General features: G+C 38.3%; 1 protein-coding gene across 9 annotated transcripts in view; it reads right to left on the bottom strand.

The window, feature by feature from the left end:
- The window catches only part of STXBP5 (syntaxin binding protein 5), a 109,534-nt gene that overhangs the window by 64,033 nt on the left and 21,968 nt on the right, over window positions 1–23,533 (bottom strand). For 8 of the 9 annotated variants that reach the window (XM_055713096.1, XM_055713097.1, XM_055713100.1 and 5 more), the window contains exons 4-5: window positions 14,060–14,141; window positions 13,144–13,244 (exon numbers count right to left, since the gene is read on the bottom strand). In XM_055713096.1, the coding sequence (XP_055569071.1) occupies window positions 13,144–13,244; window positions 14,060–14,141 (183 nt within the window). Of the gene's footprint in view, window positions 1–4,485; window positions 4,607–13,143; window positions 13,245–14,059; window positions 14,142–23,533 lie in introns of those variants that run through there. The other variant, XM_055713105.1, reaches the window with a different exon arrangement.

The raw sequence follows: 23,533 nt of genomic DNA, 5'->3' as shown, positions 1-23,533 counted from the left end.
GTTCACCAGCCTGTTAATTATTTTTATGCAAAGAACAGCTTTAGATCCTTTGCATTAGATGCTGTATAAGCACACTTAACTTCAGCATAAAAGCAAAGGTTAATAGCAGCAATGAAAAAGATTGCTACTGGCTGAAAAGATGTTAAATTGTATTACAGGTTTCAAAAGTTAAAGCTTCCATAGTAATACTACCTGGATCAAAAGTGTACCCATTTACTTTTGATATCATTCATTTCTTTCTAGTTAGGGAATACAGATCACTCAAGCAACTCTTCATCCATTTTCAAACTTCCTTGATTTCTTATGCTTGAATACTTAAACCAAAAGGCTGCACTAACATTTTCATTGATCTTTCACAGAAAAGAGACTATATACAAGTTTTAAAATGTGTAAGTTACAACTTCTTCCAGTTCACTGAGTATTTTTACTTAGCACAGTAATCTGCAAACACCACAGGTTAAAGACTTTAGTTTCCCCAGTGTCCTTGAAATAAATACTTTATTGGCTGCTAAGCCACATACATCTGAACATGCACTTCATAGACAGGCCCCAAAATCTTACTGCCCAGTGGCAGAGCTCCCATACTACAACAGGTCATGGGGAAGAGGAAAGTGATGCAGCATAAAAACATAAGCCTTCAGCACTTGGCAACACCACAGCTTCTTTTTGTGCCAGCACTCCACGTGCCAGAAGCAGCTGGCAGCCACATCAGTTGGATCTAAAAACATGGCCTAGCAGCCAGAAATAATATTCAGGAGTAGGATCATGGGCCTATCTGTCTTGATCTGTTAGTTAATATTGCCAATTACAGTTGCTCAACACTTGTGTTACAAAAACAAATTACTTCATATCATTTAAAGGTGGGCAAATGTAAGTGGGGGCTGCAACTTCGATTGGTATGGCAAAAGGGCAAAACTTAAAGCATCCAACTCCTCAGTACTCTTGACACTCTTGAATATGGAGCCATACCCAATTTACTGCCTTCTCCATGCAAGCGAGATGAATTTTGCCAAGAGTTTGCAAGCACTGTAATGTTTCCACACTAAGTAAAAAGTAGAGTTGAACAAGTAACTTCACAAAATATTTACAAACTCAAATGCAGGAGGTTGAAGAGACTTCAAAATTGTTAAATATAGGCATATATAAAACAGGGTTCTTAACTCTATCCTTCAAAGCATGCTTTTACCAGTCTTCTACAATCAGAAAAATCTTGTATGATTTTTATAGCCTAAAAAATATTTCTTAGAGCTTGTTTCACAGAACTGATAACTAGTTAAATCCAAAAGGAATTTGTAGTGCTAAACCTGTTATAATGGAAGAAATCCAATTTCACCTTGAATGTGGTAAATATTACTCCATTTACAAATATAATTTGATTTGCTATTTATTTTCTTAATAGGAAAATTATGTCCTCCAACTTTCAGAAGTTCAGTAACATTTGTCTAAAGTGATTAATTTCAAATAACTAAATTTTAGCAATTTACAGAACAACATTTCCAATGTTAAGAGTCCACGTACTGAGCTTCTCTCTCTTCAGCAATTAAGGCTTTGTCTTAAACTATGTAGATTTTAAACAACATTGTTATATATAACAGATTTAAAGAACCTCTTAAAAACTAAAATCCAGTGAAGCTATGACCATTTGAAGGACCAGTGATGACAAACTAACAAGTAAATATACAGGCCATGTTCAGTGGCCTCACTTGCTCCATCGAAAATTGGACTGAGGATTAAAGGGATTCAGAGTTGTTTCAGAGGATGGAAACAGAAGGTCAAGGTCTTGCTTATTTGATACTTGACCAAGGACAGCATTTATTATTTTTTTTTCTGAAACATGCAGATTTTTCATTCAAAAACTTATTGTTTTGCAACCACAATATTAGAATAATATACTCTACCCATAACGTTTTAAGTTCAGCAGAAGTGGAAGACTACATATAATGCTCTGGCCATTTCTACTACTCCAGCATTCTTCCCCCGTCTCTCCCTGCCCACAGATGGATACATATATAAATGTGGAAAACTCAATCAGTTGTTGGGAACAGATTGAAAAGACTACAGATACATTCAACACAAGTAAAAGGTTGTTTTGTGAGTCTGTCTTGAATTCAAACTGCCTGAAAACAGTGTATCAGTAGAAAGCAGAGTACCATACTCCTCCTCTCCTGTATTAAGCCATTCTGGTCAAAACCAGAAGCATCTGTGAAAGATAGAGCACTTTTGTGCATCTAAAGAGACAACCTGAGACTGACTGAGCCAGGATCACAGAAAGCAGACTTCTGCAGGCACCTCTTTCATGGCATAAGAGATTCCTCACATTACCTCCAAGGAAATTTCAGCTATCTCAATAAATATAGTACGTTTTGTGAAGCAGATTGTACTGTTGGCATAATGCAAGTATTGTGCACAGTACTTTATTTCAAATATTTCACTTTTGCATACCTGTTCAAAGAAAAATCCCTTTATAGATAAAAGCAATGCTTTAAAGAGATATATTCTTTTAATCCGAAATCTACAGTGTGATTCTGATATATGCTAAGATTACTGCTAAAATTAAGTACTATTATGCAACCCCAAAACAGTCAGGTACAGTACTCTACTGTAGCTGTACTTTTCCTTAAGCACAAAATCTTCCTCTTCACTGTATACCTATCTGCAAAGCCACTCTTTTCCCTGTTGCACCCTTCGAAAAAACAAAGCCACAAGAAATTTCAGTTTCCTGTTAAATGAATTTGGAAGACCTGAACCAACAGTTCAAGAAAACCAAATTATTTTTTTAATTATTTTATTGAAATTATTTTAAAAGCCACAGAAAACCCAGTGGTACACTTGCAGTGGAAAACATTGATAAAAGAAAACCTCACAAAATTCTTGTTTTAACTTTACTTAAAATATAATTTGTGCTGTTGCTTATGGGAGAGTATTGGCAGCAACAGGAAAGTCTTGAAGAGGCTGTTTGTGAACTTACTGAAAGGATTTCCTTTAACTGAAGACCATGTGACTTCTCTAACTTAGTTAAGAAAAACTTTAATTGTGGTTGTTTCACAATGTGTATCAAAATAGTTATCATAGCAAGCGATAGTACTCCCTAGAGGAATTTAATTACAAAAATATTAAAGAATATAATTTATTAAATACTTAAGTCAAAGCATTACACTTTTAAGTAAAAATTACAGGCTGCTATCCTGAGCATATTATTGTAACAGAAATCCTTCTAAATTAATATTTACATTTCCTTTGTCTACTACATTATGAAGTATTTTAAGTTCTTAAGAATTTTCCACTGCTTTTAAAGTACAGTGACAAATACTGATGAATGACAAACACTGATAATTGGTTTTATTTTCAAGTCACTAAAACTATTTCTAGAACTTCAGGTTATCATTATAGATCTGCACTTACTGTACTTACGCTAGCTGCTCAGATCATTATTGTATACGCAAAATAAAAGTTTTCTAAAAAGTGTGAAACTACCAAAGTTGTGTTCTGCATACCTCTATCTCCAGCCTTTCATACATGAGATAGCCGTTATGTAAAATTCAGAAGCTGAAAAGTCCATGTCCACGGTCTCTTATCAAATCTTCAATGAGCATAAAAAGTCAATAGCCAGTGTCAGAATGACATACTGATGGAAGCTAGCAGTGGCTGTGATTTTGCCACAGTCACAAGGAATCCATTTCCAGATCTAGTAACTGCAATAAGCTTAATACCTACCTGTACAAAAAAGGCCTGAATGGGCAGAAGGGACATAAAGAGGAAGAATTCCTCTTCAATATATCCCAGAATTGTCCCCCCAAAAGACCATGTGGATAAACACAGTATATCATAGAAACCGGACCAGATACTTAAATTCTATTTATACCCCATAACAGCACTCCAAATGATGCTTCTCCAAATATGGTCACTTCCAGGGCTGTCTCTAAAAGCAGCTGAGAAGTACCTACGTTAAGTATCTAGTATACACTAGTGGTGTCAAGATGGAGTAATGGGGAAGCAAGAGCCAAGAACAGAAATAGAATTGCCACTACTGATGTGATCAATACTGGGGCCATTTAGATTATTTTCCAGAAAAAGATTCCATTTTAGATGTTTTTAGGTTGCTGTACGTATTCCTGTTTTTATGATATAGTATCCCTAATATATTTCATGACTTACATGTTTTCCTTTATGGAGTCACATTTCACCTTTTTTTTTTTTTTAAGATGGCTTTTCAAGCTTCAGTTGTACTTCACTTGGAAGGGGTTTCCACATTTTTACTTATACACAAACAGAAAAGGGCTGTTTCACTGCTTGTAATGCTGACAAAAGACCAATACACATATGCCTTTCGAGTCAACAGATCTGGAAACTAAAAAAATTTTTTGGTATTGAAGGAATTCACATCAAATACCCTAAAGACTTCAGAATCTCTTACCACTGAAAATTCCCTGCACTACACTGTTATGAGCTCCCATAGGCGTATGACATGACTCAAAGTAACCAGACCTTTGGCATCAGAAGACACTTGGATAGCTTGCTCCAACTCATACAGTTCAGGCTGAACAACTCATCGGGGAAGTCACACACTACAACTTAAAAAAACGGCCACGTCAGAGATGTAGCTTTCCTGTGGGAGACAGAAGAATTATGCCCATCACTGGTGGAGAAAAATCAGACAAGCAGGGCTTAAAGACCAGAAGATGAACTCTGCCCAGGAACACGGCAGTTCCACTCACACCACTGTAAAAATCAGTGTGCAAGGCAAACAGCTAACAGGACAACAGAGACAGTTTAAAAAAAAAATACCCGTTTCTTTGAAACCTGAAATCTCAGAGTAATAGGACTCAGCACTTAGGTTCTGCCTCAACGCCGAAGGCAGCAGAAGGCAACTGATGCAACTGCAGTTCCATCAACCACACTGACAAGTGGGGCTGTCTGCATACGCAGCTTCAAGAAAATGTTTTCCAAAGTAATCTGATCTTGTATGAAAGAAACATTAATATTTGCAGCAAATCCAGACAGTCAAGAAGTTCACTTTCTCCTGCTAACTTCTTGAAACAAGATAAAACTCCTGATTACATCATTTAGTGGATCACCATTGAGTAACACTTCTAAGCCCACCAGGTGAAGAGAAGGCTTTATATGACACCACAAAGGCAAGCAGACCCAGTGAACACTTCCTTTCACTCTGAAGAAAGCTGGTTTAAAAAGTGTAAAAAACATACTTATGTGTGAAAAACTTGGTTGTGTCTTATATTAGCTTGTATTTGGTAAATCATTGACTCTGCAAAGACTCCAAATACTTAACTTCTCAGACCTGTTGTTTGGATGCATATCTGTAATCCTCCTGTTACACTACAATCCTATCCCAAAACACACAGGGCACAGGGGAGAAAAAAGAGCCCTCAGAATGGAAGTGAAAGAGTGATATTGATACAAAGAAAGGGGAAGAAAAAACCCCCACAAACAACGTCTATCATCACCTGCTCTCTCAGACAGGAAAAGCTGCATGTCCTTCTGCTATCCACAAAGTGGCAGAATTGGTCAGTTTATACATTCAGTGAGGTGGAAGGAAAAATCCTCCCACAAGTAATATCTGCTAATACACAGGCTGGGTACAAAGTTAAAATATCTAACCAGGTAAGGTATGTGTCATAAGATTTCAAAGCCTTTTTATTAATAAGAAGTAAATACAAATGGGATTTTTCACTCACTGTAGGCAGAGTGTGTTTTGAACATAATGCTAAAGTTGCTGTTTACAGCACCATACAAAACGAGAGATACTTAAAGAATAGTTTTGTAACTCTGAATTTTGCAGTTTCATGCTGAGAAAAACCATTTAAAACCCACAGCACAAAAGTTGACATATTAAAAATTAAACTTATCAATGCATTCATTGATCAATATGCAAAGCACTCGCTAAACACTCAGTTCTATTTTTATGCTATGATTCTGGTTCTTGTCTTTATGCTAAGTCACAAAGCAAGTAAACTATTTTTTTGGCATTAAAACAGGGAATCTCAGCTCCAGAAGGATGCAAAATATCACACAAAAGGTAATTAAACAATTTTTCATACACGTAAAGCTGATTGGTTTGGGGTTTGGTTTGCATCAAAGGAGATTCAAATTTGTCATCCCACACCTTTTATTTTAAGTCAAGTTTGTCACTTCACCCTCTCAAATGGGTTCTGTGGAAGTCCCTGGCTCATCAGTGATGTCTATATGACTTTTCACATCTTAGATCAGCACAAAGTTTAATACTTCCTGCATGGCAAGAAAACTAATGCCACACTGAGTACCTCTCTCAACATGCTTTCAAATATTTACTCTAACGAGGTGTTAACTATGCTTATTTCAAAGTTACTCTAGCCTAATACTACTAAGTCAAACCAAGTCTGACATAAGGCTTGCATTACATGTGAACACAACAGTTTTACTATGTGTAGGATATTTATACAGGTATCACAGAATGGCGAAGTCTTTAAGGGACCTCTGGAGATAACCTACGCCAACCCCCCTGCTAAAGCAGGTTCTCCTACAGCAGGTTGCACAGGATTGTGTTCAGGCAGGTCTGGAATGTCTCCTGAGAAGGAGACTCCACAGCCTCTCTGGGCAGCCTGTGCCAGTGATCTCTTGCCCTCAAAGAAGTTTTCCCTCATATTCAGATGGAACTTCATGTGTTGCAGTTTGTGCCTGTTGCCCCTTGTCCTGTTGCTAGGCTCTACTGAAGAGCCTGGCCCCATCCTCTTGACATCCACCCTTCAGAGATCTGTACGCATTGATAAGATCCCTCTCAGCCTTCTCTTCTCCAGGCTGAACAGGCCCAGCTCTCTCAGCCTTTCCTCACAAGGGAGATGCTCCAGCCCCCTCACCGCCTCTGGACCCTCTGCTGCACCCTCTCCAGTAGCTCCCTGTCTCTCTTGAACTGGGCAGCCCAGCAGGGGACGCAGCACTCCAGATGGGGCCTCACCGGGGCAGAGCAGAGGGGGAGGATCACCTCCCTCGGCCTGCTGGCCATGCTCCTCCTCACGCCCCCCAGGATCCCACTGGCCTTGGCCACCAGGGCACAGTGCTGGCTCGTGGGCAACTTGCTGTCCACCAGGGCTCCCAGGTCCTTCTGCACAGAGCTGCCTTCCAGCAGGTCAGCCCCAGCCTGTACTGGTGCAGGGGGCTGTTCCTCCCCAGCTGCAGGACCCCACACTCGCCCTTGTTGAACTGCATTAGGCTCCTCTCTGCCCAGCTCTCCAGCCTGCCCAGGTCTCGCTGAAGGGCCGCGCAGCCTCTGCTGTATCAGCCGCTCCTGCCAGGTCTGTCCCACCAGCAGCCTTGCGGAGGGTGCGCTCTGTCCCTGCACCCAGGGCACTGGTGGCTAAGCTGGACAGGACTGGACCCAGCACTGACCCCTGGGGCACACCGCTGGCCACAGGCCTCCAGCCTGACTGCGCCGCTGGTCACAGCCCCCTGAGCTCTGCCGTTCAGCCAGTTCTCAACCCACCTCGCTGTCCACTCATCCAACCCACACTGCCTGGGCTTCCCTCTGAGGATGTTATGGCAGACAGTGCCAAAAGCCTTGCGAGGTCAAGGCACACAACATCCTCCGCTCTCTCCTCATCTACCCAGCCAGTCACTGCATCATAGTAGGCTTTTAGGTTGTTCAGGCACGATTTCACCTTGGTGAATCCATGTTGACTACTGATAATCTTCTTTTCTTCCACATGCTTCAAGATGGATCTCCAGGATGAGCTGTTCCATCACCCTTCCAGGGCTGGAGGTAAGGTTGACCGGCCTGTAGTTTCCTGGGTCCTCCTTCTTGCCCTTTGTGAAGACTGGAGTGACACTGGCTTTTGTGCAGTCCTCGGGCACCTCTCCTGTCCTCCATGACCTTTCAAAGATGATGGAGAGGAGCTTAGCAGTAACATCTGCCAGCTCCCTCAGCACTCTGCAGTGTATCCCATCGGGCCCCATGGATTTGGGGTATCAGGTTTGCCTAAGTGATCTCTAAGCTGATCTTCCCTGACCAATGGAAAGTCTTTTCTTCTCCAGACTTCCTCTCTTGCCTCCAGGGTCTGGGATTTCTGAGGCTGGCCCTGGCAGTGAAAACTGAAGCAAAGGCGGTGCTCAGTAACTCTGCCTGCTCTGTCTGCATCCTTCATCACAAGGCACCTACTTAGTTCATCAGCAGGCCTGCATTTTCCCTAGTCATCCTTTTCCTACTGATGTACCTCAAGAAGCCCTTCTTGTTGTCCTTGACGTCCCTTGCTAGATTTAATTCCAAACAGACCTAAGCCTCCCTCGTCGCATCCCTGCATGTTCTGACCGCATCCCCATATTCCTCCCAAGTGGCCTGCCTCTTTTTCCACATCTCGTGGAAACTTCCTTCTGCTTGACTTTAGCCAGAAGCTCCTTGCTCATCCATGCAGGCCTCTTGCCCATTGTTTGATTTCTTACTCACAGGGATGCACACATATTGATCTGGGAGAAGTGGTGTTTGAATGTTAGCCAGCTATCTTGGACCCTGCTACCTTCCAGAGCCCTAACCCATGGGATTTCTCCAAGTGGGTCCTTGAAGAGGCCAAAGTTAGCTCTCCTGAAGTCCAGGGTTGCAGTCCTACTTATGGCCCTGCTTCCTATATGCATGATCCTGAACTCCACCATCTCTGGCCACAGCAGACAAGGCTGCCCCAAACCTTCACAGCCCCAGTCAGTCCTTTGTTGCTATGAGGTCCAGCAGCACACCGCACCTCGTTGGCTCCTCCACCATCTTCATCTAAAAGTTATCATCTGTGCTCTGCCAGAACCTCCTGGACTATGTGTGCCTGGCTATGTTGTCTTTCCAGCAGATGTGAGGGTGGTTGACGTCCCGCAGGAGAACCAGGGCCTATGGTTGTGAGGCCACCTTCAGTTGTCTGTAGAAGGCCTCATTGACTTCCTCTTCCTGATCAGGTGTCCTGTAGCAAACTCCCACAGCTACAACATCTACACACAAACTCCCACAGCTACACACAAAAGTGTCCAACATCTTTGTCTGCCCCTTAATCTTTACTTATAAGGTCTCCACTTGTTCTGCATCTACCTCAAGGAAGAGCACAATATATTCCAGTTGCTCCCTCATGTAAACAGTATGTAGATGACAAAGAAACTACATTGTGCTTCACTGAAGAAATTTTCAAAGTAGTACAAAACCTAGGATGTTAAATAAGTTCAGACACTGAATGGTGCGTTCTGCAAAGTAGTACTACTTATACACTTTTAACTTGCATGACAAGTCACAAAAGCGACCACCTCCATGTAAGCATCATTATGCATTTTTTCCTGGCCTCTCCACTTCCCACAATCAAAGAACAGTGGACAAGCTTAGTATGACATTGGTTTAGTATATCCTAACTTTTGTTTGTTAACTAGAACATGAAACAGCTACAAAACCTACACAAATGCAACAGAAACAAAAGCCTGGAAAACTTGCAAAACTAGCTTCTTTTGCACTGCGCTTCTGACATCTGCCAGTAATTTCAGATTTATTATAAATCAGAAACTTCGATCACTGGTTCAGAAGACTTGCTTCAAATTAGTAATTATCACTGGTACAAAAGGCAGTCAAGAGCTAAGTACCTATTAAATGGACAGTTTCTTATCTGCAGATACTCAATTCATATAAAGATTCAACAGAAAGCAGCATCTTTGAAGTCTCTTGGCCACTACTTTTGAAGAAGTGTTTTGCTCAAATCTAAAATGCTGCAAGTTACCCAATAAAGACATTCTCCACAGCTCAGAATGAAGTCTGTAATGGGCATAAAATTTTAAATGAAAAAGTAGCTTTCTCATCGTTCCCTGTTCTTGAGATTCACAAGTAGAAAAGCAATAATCCACAATGCTTTCCAGTCATACACTAGAGACTGCATCCTCAATTAATTTACAGGTAATTCAATTTTCGGTTAAGTATACAAAATACGTAACACACAAGCATTTATAAACAAGCTATGTACTTGTTTTATTCCTTGTTTTAAAGATGTTCAAAACAGGCCTGAAAGCAAGCTAGCCTAACTAGATTGCCAAGAGGAGAAAAATCAAGCAACCTAGAAATTACATTGTTAAATATTGGGCAGTAATTCTTGCATGTGGCTCAAAGCCGGGAATTGGTAAAAGGTTGTGCCAGGAGAACATAGAATTCTTTAACAAGTCAGTCTTACCTTTTTTTTTTTTAAACATAGTTCAAGAAGAGGTTTTCAAGACTAGAATATCGTTTAACCTGGGTAGCTAACTGCTACACTTAGCTTTCCATGATACAACTTTCTAGTTCACATCTAATCCTTACATATTAAACTCCAATTTGTAAACAAAATGTGAATAAAATTGGCCTATGACGTGTTGAGCTCAACTCCTATTAAACAGGACACAAGTACTGCTTTTCTGCAATGTCAACACACTTTCAAATACTCCCAATCATGTATATAATTTTAAATCTTGGCATCTACAGTGTCCTAGAGCAAATACTGATGTAACTGGAATAGTTGTTTCAGCCATGTAGTAAGATTTAGCTTTGTTTCCCCTCCAAGGACATTTTTTCCAGTTTGTTAACTTACCTATTCTCTTACCCAAACATTTCCAAGATATTAAAAATCCCTATACAAGCTGGCAAATTAAAGTATCATTAGAAAATATATTGCTACAATGTTCTGCTGTAGTATTTAATATTTAAAATAATTCCTGTTTGAGAGGTTAGTTATCCTGATGAGCAAATCTTAATCCCACAACATTAATTATTTAAAAGATTATTAAGTAAGTACCTAACAACTTGGTGCTTGTGAATTAAGACGACCCAGTTTTATTCATGAACACTCTTCTCAGACTCGGTAGTTAATATACAAACTGACCTAAGCAAAGCCCATTTACTTCATATTCATGTAACGATTATATCTAATAGGTTTGATTATAACACTGAGTTCTTTGGAATTAAGACACCTATTTAGAATTATTGAACAGTGCATTTGTGCAATTCTCTAAAGATCATTCACAATAATTCCCCAGTAGTGAGATTACACTTTGTTTTATAAAGCTTTATTTTATACACTAGTCAAAAAAACCCAGAATATTTGGAAGCAGTTAACCATACCCAGCATGACTTAGTAAGTGGCTAAGACAATGCATGGTTCTGGGATCTTAAGTGTTCTGGCAACTTGTACATGCTATTATAATGCATACTTTAAGATTAAAATTACTAGAAGAATAAGACTTTGTCTCAAACTATACTTTCACCACTCTTGGTAACTATGGTGCTCTCATTCTCTATTTTAGCAAGGCACAGGGTTGCCTGGAAAAATCAGTACTCTGTCCAAAGTTAACAGCAAATACAACTACTGAAGTGAATGAGTGACCTAGACTCCTTTCCACCCCTGCTCCTCTTTCTGGTAAGAGTACACACACTTCAACTGTGACAGGTTTTTCTAGGGAGATCACCACATTTAGAGAAAAAGGATAGTTTATAATTTCCACATTGTCTAACCAAAGATATCCATACATCTAAGAGTAAACCAGCTTGCAACAGATTTGCACACAATCAGAATCACCTCCTTAGATATCTATTTTGAAGCATTAGTTAGAAGCCAGTGTCCAGATTTGCCGCCTGAAACTAGACTTGAATTTTTTTATTGACACAAGTAGGTGCTACAGGTAAGAGAAGAGTCATTTAAGAGATTGGAGAAGGGAGAGAGAGAAAATTTGCTTTGTATACACCACCGCATCTCCTAATAGCCAGACAGTTGTTAAACTAGAGGCTGTAAATTGCATTTCTCTGTTTGATTTTATGCTGCATAAAGGAATACTGTCACTCCATTGGGGCAGAGAATTTTGCTGTCAGAGCTGTCTATTTTGTGCACAATAGTTTAGAATCACAGAAAGATTTGGGTTTGAAGGGGCCTTTAAAGACCATCTAGTCTAACATGCCTGCCATGGGCAGGGACACCCTCCACTAGACGAGGTTGCTCAAAGCCCCATCCAGCCTGGCCTTGAACACTCCCAGGGATGGGGCATCCACAGCTGCTCTGGGCAACCTGTTCCAGCGCCTCACCACCCTCACAGTTAAGAGTTGCTTCCACATATGCAATCTAAACCTATCCTCTTTCAGTTGAAAACCATTACTCCTATCCCTGCAGGCCCTGGTAAAAAGTTTATGCACCATGATTCACAGTAACAACCTCAAAGGTGTCTTGGAATCACTTGGTCCTCTATCCAAAAACCACAGTAATCTGCATTTATGTTATTCCTAACAAATTTGTTTATAACCTGCTCTTTAAAACCACGATGTTACTCCATAACCCACCAGCAATCTATTTACTACTTTGTATGTAGTTACCTTACGTTAGAAGGTTTTACATGGATATTTAACTTACTGCTTTCTATTGCTACCCATTACTTAAAACTTACTGCTTCCTGCCATCTTCAGCAGTACAAGTCACAGATTCTGTGTTCTTGCTAATATCCTTTGAGCTCCCCAGGCAGCCCATTTCTGAAGCATGCTGCTCAAAAGCAGGCATAGTGTGCCAGTTGAGACTTTACGCATACTGGAAAGGAAGGGCTACTTTCCTAGAGGGAAGGACTACTTGTTATTTAGTACATAAAAGAGGACACACTTTTTGCAGAAGGTCAATCAACTGACTTTTAGAAGTCTAATCTAAAATGTCTCCCTAGCTTGCTTACAACACTGTTACTTGAGTCTCAAAACTGTTAGTCAAAGTTCACATTGTTTTCAGCTGCTTTGATACACACAGGAGCTCTAACTGTGGAAGTCCAATTTATCAAGGGGAGAAAAACTTCCAGTTAAAATTGAACAAGTTTTCCTGACATCTTGGTGCACATACACACACACTTTCTCTTATTCAAAAATTCCTTTGGAGACACACATTGCAAGCCTTCCATCCCTCTACATTTTAAATATGGGAAATCTGACATTCAGCAATGCAATATGCAAAGTGATAGAAAAGTCATCTCACTTTAGGTCACTGGTGTGTTCACTCAAGTATCTTGCGTTCTAACAGCCTGCAACTCAAACCCAATATAAACCAGTTTCAGTTATTTAACAAGTTATTAATTGGACTGTATTAATAAACCTGATCTTAAAACAAGACAGTGTGATGGTAAGGGGCAAAGCAATAATAATCCAATCCCTACCGTTCTCGGTTAAATTTGAGCGAATGAAGTATAGCAGGTCTCTTCTGACGTAAATTCCATAGGTGTAAGGTATCATCAGCCAAGGCACTCACAAGAGCTCCCTATGAGAAAGAAAGTTGTAGTCAACTTATTTTCATAACCCTAGTAACAGTACATTTCATCAGCATAGTGGAAATATTACATATCTGCTGCCAGGATGAAAAAGTATTTCTAAGCACATGCATCAACACCACAGCACAGATAATTTCTAAGTACTAGTAACGACAGCTGATGTGATCCCATGTCATTCAGCTCAATCACATTTGATTCAGTGCTATAGTGAAGGGTGATGGCAAAGGAGAAGCTTTTTCCTGTGTGCACACCGTTCCACCTCCACAGGGAAATTAAGCAATGAACTCAACTGCTAATATTCATGCGCTGACAAAGCCAGTGAGGTTTGACTTCAATCCTCTGAGCTAAAGTTCCCCTACAAATCTGGCCCCAGCTAGCTCAAGAACAGCTCTACTGTCACATCTCAGCTGCTACACCCCTAGAAACACACTTGAAATTACTGAGGGATCATTGCTCAGATCATGTCTAAAACAGTAACTCTATCAATATAAAATCAACTACTTACTAAAACTGCTAGTACTATTGAAAACAGACTTTATTACCTCATGACATAACATTCAATGATATGAATAAATATTCCTAGGATAAAAGTTATTGCTTATAGCAAAAGAATACTCTAGAGAGAGAGATTTTCAGCAGTCAAACATTTTCTGAAATTAAAAAGTTAATTTATAATTGGTGTGACTGCTTGCCATTGATGCTAAGAGCCACTTGTGTTACCTGATTTTGATGCTTGCTTAATGAGAAACTGAAGAAAACCCTCTATCTTCTCTGAATTATGGAATATGTACACCATTTTACCAACCTCATTAATCAGGAACTGAAGCTGGATTACTGCAGCTCCACTGTCATGTTGGCAGTAGCATTCAACTCCTGGACGACCAAAGCTAAAATTGGTACCGTTAAGGAATAATTGTTGTATGGAAAACAGAAAAAAGAACAACCACTAAACATCATAAACAACATTGTCATTATCACTAATTCAACTAAATAATCAACATTCAAACAGGTTAACATCCTGCTTCTAACTACTGCACTCAACCACATAGATCCAAGTGATGACCAGAAAAAAAACATTTATAAACAATATAAGTAACACAGAGAAGTTAAAAGGCCCATCATTATCCACACGGAATACAAAAGTTATGTGGAACTGCTTAACTTAACAATAAGGGATTCCTCATCAATGAGAACACAACAGAATAATGAAGCAGTTTAGTATTGTTAAATATCAGAGCTAGTATACAGGCAAGTTAATCTAAATAAGCATCATAATCAAAAGACCACATTTCAAGTACTAAAGGAGCTTTCTCTCCTTTTTAAACACTTGTTACAGATGAAAGGAGAGCTGAATAATGCAAAGCATGTTAGAAAAAAAGCCTGCTGTGACAGAGATAAAAAGATCAGTAGCCAAAATACGGAGTCAATAGGAAATTATGTAGCACAGATATCCCAGATCTGTTTCAAGACTTCCTTGATTCACACCAGCTATAAAATAGCAAAAGCTTGTTTATTTTGCCCTCTCACACAAAAATCAGTCCTATACTTCCATAATAAATATCAAACTGAAGCAGCAGCAACACAGATTCTTTCAATTCCCCATACTCTGTTCATTTATTAGCTGCAAAGATTCTGTATTTCAAAATGTGGTTAGCCCCCTCCTTCCAATATTAAGAAAATTCTCCATCCTCTAGAAGACAGAGCAGAAACAACACAAGTCCAGATAAATTAAACAAAGCAGACAGTACTTCATCATTATATGTCCACAGTCTCTGGAGTTGCCAAAAAGCTGAACACCTCTCACTTTAAAAAGGCATCTTAGTTTTTGGAAGAAAGGAGATAATTCCAAGGATATATATGCAAAACAAGGAACATAACGTACAACTTGTTCTCTCAGTATACACTAGAAATTAATAAAACTTAAAGAGAGAGCTTAAAGCTGGGGGGTGGGGGCACAGAATCATCCCCATGATACCTTCCTACACAAACTCAAAATACTTTTAATGTAAAATGTTGCTTTTGTATTAACTGTGGACTGACTACACAAATTGCCAGATTGGGGAAAACATCCCTACAAGCAACACCAGAAGTTTCAGAGCAGATTTCCTTCAGCCTTGGCTCAAGCTTCAGCATTCACTTGAATTAATAACTCTTTGCAGAAACAAACAAAAAAGCAGTTTCTTAAAGTGAAATTCAGATGTTTACAGGAACTGAATTTTAAAACTTGTTATTTATCTGCACAGACACAGGTTGTTTTCTACCAAAAGACTATTTCCTCAACTCCTCCCCTGATCACCAGCTTCCAACATAATTAAATGTAACTCTTGTTCGTTCACCCACTCAGAGATTATCTGGAATTGAGGCTTTACAGCTACCTCACCTCAAAACAAGGGGAATGTGACCCAGAAAAATAAAAAAAATATGGATTCCTCAAAGTTACTCCAATCTTCAGATTCTATCCCTCAAATATTTTCTTTAGGCACTTCTGATGCAAATATTTCTGGAAGCACTGTTAATACTTTATCAGTAGAAGTTTCGGTATTAAGAATATTTGACCGTTTCTTTAAGAAAACAAAAAAATCCTTTTGCTTTTTCCACACCTCAATCGGTTCTCTCTCCAGAAATCCTTAAGTACACAGTACTGGGCATAAGCTTACACAAGCTTTAAACATTCAGAGCAAGTGGTTGGGGTTTTTTTTTTGACAAATTAGCAGAAGCCTCACATGCAGATCTGAACAAAAAAAAAAAAAAAAAAAGAGTTTGGCCTCTTTTACGGTGCTTACAGTTATCAATATAATAAAAATAGTCCTTGCAGCTAGCCCCCTTTAGTTCCTTTACCCAAGAACTGTGTCATCACTTCTTCACCTAGTAGCTAAAATTATTCATCTCAAATTAATATCATCCTCCTAACCAGCATTAATCTTCTTTTCTAAAGCAATGCAAAGCCTCCCAGTTTTGCAGCGTATGCCAAGTCGAAAAAGCATGTCACTTAAATACTGAGTGTAGAAGGATAATGATACATGCCCCTTTCAGTACATATTAAGCATTTCTCAACCACACAAAACAGGCAGCATCCCAGAGAAGGCAGTTTTAAGTTCTATAGTTGCATATATGTGCCTAAGGCAAGAAAGCTCACTGTACTAAGTAGTGCCACATAGTAGTTCTCAAAACAGGCAAACATTATAATGAATAATGACAAGATAAGCAAAGCATTTTAATTTTGTAGGCAGGAAAAACTCTCTAAGACCTCGGGTAGCTCTAGAGGAAACAGTCTGCTGTGAGCAGTTTTCTAATCAAAGACCCATCCTTCCTCCTTCACTTCCAAGCATTTCTTCCTACTATTCTTGCTTCATCCCCTACTCCAAATACTAACAAATTAGATGAATTAATAGCTTTTCAGCTGTACCTTTGAATGTTGCTGCTGTGTCCCCCACTGCCATTAGGAAATTAACCCAGGAAAACACTAGTATTTTGTTGTCTTGACTGCATGTTTTTTGAAAAAGTAAGTTACAGACAAAAGCTATGGCTTTTTCTAACTGCTAGAAGTGCAGGTCATACATAAGAAAAGCACAGTATCATGCTAATTTAATATTGCATAGTGAAACTGATTTCACTTTGATTTGTGAGAAAAGGCAACAGTTGCAAAAGGTACTTTTCTTCTAAACAAGGTTCACACCTAAGGTTACACTTTTTTTTTTTCCCAGGCAGAATTAAAGCACTTTGTTAGTAATATCCTAGTTCTCTCCACAAAATACTATTTTTAAAAGTTACTATTATTTATAGCTTATTTACATAGGAGCAACTCAGTGCACATCTGCCCTTAGAAGTCACATTTTGAAAGAGAAAACTAATTCCAGAACATTTATGAAAGCTTCAGAAGAGCAGTCCTTTTTTTAAATTCTTAAGTTACTCTAAGTAGACCTAGGGAATATTGGGTTCTTACCTGTGCTTGACCCATGTGTAACTATCAATTCAATCCCTAGCATAAGTCAGTTATGTATACAGAGTCACGTTTATATTGTAAATCACCTTCCAAACTATCACCACACAGACACTTGCATCTTCACGTCATTACACTGCTATAAAGTTTTGATAGTACAGCACAAGATATGGACCATGTTCCTGTATCAGATTTGCCACTGTTACAATATCTCAAGATTTTTAAGACAAATCTGAAACTGCAGTACCTTTTAAAATGCATTCCTAGATGTTTCTCAAATCTGTAGCTGTAACACCTCAGAGTATTTAAACATTTGACAGTTTTGACAAAAACCCAGAATTCCAACTAGAGGACAACACATATCACTGATCTGAATTACATACAAAACACTAAGGGCAGTAGATAACTCACAATATTCTTACGTACACCAGTCTGTTGTGTATAGTTCTTCAGGACTGCACATTATACCTGTATATTTTACTACAGTCATTGCTATGTAGCAGTTTTCCACTTTACTTAATCAGACCCTGAATTATTTTTATAGGCAGCAAAACCATCACTTCACAGACACTTTTGTATGGACTTCGATTGTGGGCCACAAGAATTATTATAACTTAGAAAAAAACCCCACATAATGCTGGTGAGATTTCCAAGTATCATTTTTATAAATAAAGAGTAAAAGTTTGTCTGGTATTACTCACCATTGCCAAGTCTGGATATAATCAAACAACAGATAAAAGCCAAAAACTTACTTTACATCAGGTTACAGAGTACCATAAAGTCCTACCTGGTGATACATCTAAGCAGGACTAAAGCAGTAAAAGAACAGCTTCACACAACTTTCCTGTTTCTCAATCTTACCTACACCTTGACCTCATCAGTAACTATTACCTGCACATACAAAAGCATGATGTCTCAAAGAAACAATCTCATAAAGAACTATCTATCAAGACACACAGCTATTTAGCAAGAGAGTTATTTTAAAAGTCCGAAAGTACTAGTCAACACTGCCTCCAAAACTAACTTTGACCTTTCATATTCATGTATTACCAAATAGGATAAAATAAAAATCCACAAAATACTTTGGGGAGAGTATTAGACTTTGTACCAATCCTGATACGGTATCATATCACTGTTTTCCAACAACTTCAGGATTATAGTTTCCTTTTAAAGCTTTAGGCCTGCATAGCATCCTGGGTTTATATCACTGGGCTAATCAGGTCTTTTATTCCTCCCCATGTCTCAGTATTTATGTTTGCAAAAGTATACATTAATATTTGTTAACACTTCAGATCTACTTTCCTATATGTAATTAACAGCACCAAGCAAAAACAAACTAGGGTTTTAAAACCCTGAGATTGAAGTTCATCAGATGGAAATACTATCAAATCACTGGTAACAATTTACTGTGGGAATTCCAGCTGGACTATCGTGATGCACTCTCCTGCCAGCTAAGGAGGGCGAGAAGGCAAGAAAACTGACAGTAAGAAATACAATAAGGAAAAGGAAGACATCAGATACTGACAGTCAGAAGACACTGGCTGCAACTTTCACACGAATATAGCACTTGCAAATGAGCTAATTCTAAATACAGTCTGACCTCATTACTTGGACAGAAAAAAAAAATATCAACATTACATATTATACTTTGAAACCAAATCAAGTGTCCCTAGAGTAAAGAGCTACACCTTCCAGGCAATTAAGAAAAAAAAAATAAAAATCTACATTCAGCTTTTCTGTTAGTCATAAGGATGAGAATGCAAGGCACCTCAGAGGTGAAGAGGATAGGATCTCAGTCCTGAAAAGTTACCGAAAGGTTTCTCCCAAAGGTCTTCCTTTCTCATAGAGAAGGTTGGGGGGAAAGATAGGAAGATAAATTGGAAGAGATCGTTTACGTGCCAGAATATTGGCAAATGCACTGTTTTTCTCATTTTCCAGGAAGCTTAACATTACACAAAGTTCCCAAATACTTTTGAGAGCACAGTAGTATTGACTGTGCAGTGTTTTCTTTTTTAAATAACAATGAAGGCTAAGAAGCTGCATTCAGATACTATGTTTGCCCAAAAAAGTATCTGAGATTCATTATCATGAAATTATTTAGTACCATTGGAGTTCAGCAGTTTTTACATCTCCTGACACTCATAAGAGTTCGTACTTTCCTAAGGAAGGGGGCAGCACATAATTTGTCCTTTTCCTGTTGCAGGGGCAGGGAAGGGGATAACAATAGGTAGGTTATTTATACAGTTGCTGTTAGAACTTACTACAATTATCTTATTAGCATAACAGCTTACAGCAAACTGCTCCTGCTGTCCCCTACTGCAGCTTTAGAAATTCCACAACTGCCGGGAAGTTGAATTTCTCAACTTTCAAACCAGCTACCAATAACATTAGTTACTGCATAAATGTAAGTATGCATAAATAAAGTATTCACTTTGTCTATAAAACAATGCTCAGCTCCTTTAAGTATCAGAAGCCAACTGATTCAAAATTAACATAAAATCTTAGATTGATAGGGTGAAAAAGGTCTATTCTGAGAAATACCGAAGTATGTAGATATCAGTTAAAGTTCATTAACTAATTTATGTATACAGTAAGTTGCAGCAATTTTAAAGCACAAAACCACTTTTTTTGCATAAATTAGTATGCATTTTAAAATTAAGCACTTATTCAACTAATTTGCATAGAAACTGGTAAGAAAGGAATGTATAGTGAGCAGTATTAATATCTGATCCATTTTCCAATGATAATAGCTAGCAAAGTATATCTTAGATATCAAAGTTGCTTACATAAACATGCACAAATACAGTATTTCCCAGACAGCTTCAAAAAGTGCCAGAATATTTTTTGTAAAGGCTGTATTTGGTAGAATTTTCTCATAGCTGCCAGTGAGAGGCAATCGTTCATTAGAACAAGATGTAATTAAGTAGTACAAATGCAAACAGGATTAGAAATCTGTGTTTTAAAATCAAACAAGAAATAAAATTGTTTTTAATTGTAAGTTTCTATATGCACAATTCACAGACAGCGAAGCATGCTGTTAAATGAAGAGGTAAAAACATCAATTTAGACTGAGCAACATAGTATTTTCAAAACACTAACAAGGCTGCAGGCTTTCCTTGATTTTATTCACTTTGTTTTCTGATCCAGGTTCTACTACTTTTAGACTAAAAGCTGTATTTCAGTACTAACACTGCAAAAAGGTGACTAATCAGCACTTTTTTGGGTGGGATGGAAGGGAAGGAGAATGGTATAATACAAGGGGAAAGAGTTGGAAATTGCTACTAATACATCAACATAACAGTTCCTCTGACTACAGAAGATGCAGATTTTTTTTAATGACTATACAGAAGAGTAAACCCAGGAAATTATGTATTTTGAAAGATCTTAATCAAAATTCAGAGGCAAAAATCTTTGTATTCTGTTGCATGCTTCCAATCCTGCTCATCTGTCATCCATCTAAACCAGTTCAATTTTAATGTCAAATTTTAACATGTTATTACAGATATCCTACCTCATACATCCTTCTGGTAGCACATACTGTACCATAGTATTAATAATTAACCAGGCTTTTCCTCTCATGTCCATAGCTCCTTAGCCAAGACTAAGGGCATGGGCATTCTATGCTCCTAGAACTGAGGAACACTTGGAGTAAGAATGACGACTCATCCCAGAATCCAAATATTTTGTTCAGACATTGCCCACAGCAGCATTAACAAATGCAATGTTCTGAACTAGACGTTAAGTGAATTTATATATGGTTTCATAAATTAAACTAAATAGGTAAAGAACTATAGATAGTATCTAATAAGAAGGACAATTTAACATTTTCAAAGAACATAGCCAATCCTTGCCCAATCAATTTTTGTCCATCAACACTGGTTTCTGACTGAAAAGTAATTCTTCGTGTGGTCAGAAGTCTTTCTTCATTCACAGAGCATGATCTAAAATACCTCCCTTAATTCTTGCCTGCTAGTCCTCTTCAGTTATTTTCAAGTCACTGACTACTGGATATTCACAACAGAAAACACTAACTGTAATCACCAGTCATTCCATCTCAACTTTGTTCAAATACAAGCCCATACTTCAACCCCCTCCCTGCAAACTGTGTGGCAGCGTAGCCTGCTGAGTCCCAGTTTCACTTATATCTCATTAACCCTTTACATCATTTTGGAGATACATACATATCCCCAGATAAAAAGAACTTTACATCATTTTGGGGTTATGTAGAATAAGACCACAGGCACTATTAAGACTTACATAAGCTACACTGTTTCTCCCCTCTCCGGTCCTCTGCTATCACTCAGTTAATATTTCTCTCCTTTTACAGAACTTGTTATTCTCACATCATCTCTCCTTTTGGCACCAATGTCTTATTTCTCAAATTAACTATTAACCCCTTTTAACTCTTTTCTTATCCCAAACCAAACCAGGTTTTGCCCCATTCTTCACCTTTGCCATTCAATTTATCACTCTTCATATACCCATGTTTACTTACTTGCTTTGAGAAAAACTGCAATAAAAAGCAGACAACTAAAGCAGAACTAAAACCACTATCAACAGAATGCTGGAAGGTCTCGATGAGGAAAAGCTCTTAAGGACTACCTTAAGTTTAAGTTGGTCACATGTATGAATTTCTCCCTCAGATTTTGCTGTGGTCTACCTCTCAGCACTGATATTAGCTCTTCCCCCTGGACATAATCTGTCACCACTTAACTTGTGGATAAGGCTTAAATCCAGCCTTCTGTTTTACACACCATTTTGCTTTGCACCTATGATCGAAATAACCTCCTCTTCCAAACAACCTTTGGAGAAAGTTTAGTTATCACTAGGAGTTTTATCAAGAGTGATGCAGGCATTTTTTTTTTCTTATTAATTTTTTTGCTTATGAAGCCTTTTGCAGTATTTACCAGCAAAGTCACTTGCTGAAGTGTTAAGGGGGTCACAGGTTAAAATGCCAACACTTCCATCATGTAGACAAAAAGTAGAAACTTAGATGCCAAATCAGGGTGGTAAACACAAGTTTACCTCTCTGTCTCTACCAACTTGACAATCTGTCCACAAATTTGTGGTGGTCACAAGCTGCAAGATCTTCCAAATAGCCAGAGCGATGTTCACAAGCAGTACTGCTGCTGTTGCCTTTTAAATGTTTCAGCTAGCAGTGCCTAAATCTTAATTCAAACATAATACAACAAATAAGCCTCAGAAGAGTTTCCCTGAAGTCTGCTCAAAGGTATAAGTAGAGAGACATCTTAAATCTTCTCCATTGAAAATGACACAGGATTTTTAAATTAGATTCAAACATATATAAGCTACCAGTAACTAGCCTCACATCACTATTCTAAGTATTTTGCAATATAGTTTTTCTAAGAACAATGTGTTCAAATTTATTTTAAGCCTCCTCAGGTTCCACTGTGGCATAATTTTTAGTTTTGCAAGTCACCAAAGAAACTGAAAAACTTACTATTTCACTATTAAAGTTGTAGCGACTATTTTATAGGTTTGCTCAAAATTACCACCGCAAATGAAAAACTTAAGGTACAATTTCAGCAATTCAGTAGATGGCAGTCTTCCACCAAAATCAAGAGGAAACAATGTCCGCACATAAACAAGGGGTAACTTGGAGCTGGAATTCTTATTTTTAATACGCAAAACCATTTCCTACTCAGTGTTTCTTAAATTTTTTGTACTTTTCATAGAACTTGGAAAAATAGTTTATTACATGCCAAGATATTAAGACGACTACTATGTTTTGTTGAAATATTTGTAGTCATTTTGTAGTAAAATAGCTGCATATCAGTGTTGCATGAAGTGGTGTTTTTGTGGCTTGTGTTTACCAGAAATCCAACTTGAGAAGGACTACTAAAAGGTTGACATTGTCCCTAGAAGTTGCTTAGAATTATTTGATTTCTTCAAAAGTATTATGGTCATTTATTTTTAGAAGTTTATGCCTATATCAGCATCACTAGTAAATGCTTTGCATTACTCAGCTTAAATGTTATTTGAAAGTAGTGTCAAGAGATAAAAGGTCATAGAAAAACCTAAATTAAGTTGTCAGATAAAAAGAACTGACATTAAAAACACAAGTCTTCAATATTGTTATAATATGAGGCATAACATTAAAAATAACACTACCCATTCCATCTTAACTCTTTTTAAAGTTACTGCAGACATCACCTTGGATCCTATAGGTTTATCTTTCCATCGTACTAGAAGACCTCATATGGGTCCTTTCTTTGGCCCCAAGAAATGCACCTCTCAACAGTGCTAAAGAGCTCCCTTGAGAGTACAAACACAGAGCTACTGTTTTGTAAAGGCTGTGGATGTGAGAAACAAGTAGCC

This window comes from Falco cherrug, chromosome 6, assembly GCF_023634085.1.
Source record: "Falco cherrug isolate bFalChe1 chromosome 6, bFalChe1.pri, whole genome shotgun sequence".
Taxonomy (NCBI): domain Eukaryota; kingdom Metazoa; phylum Chordata; class Aves; order Falconiformes; family Falconidae; genus Falco; species Falco cherrug.
Note: the sequence above shows the minus strand (reverse complement) of the source record. Positions and strands in the feature narration are given on the sequence as shown.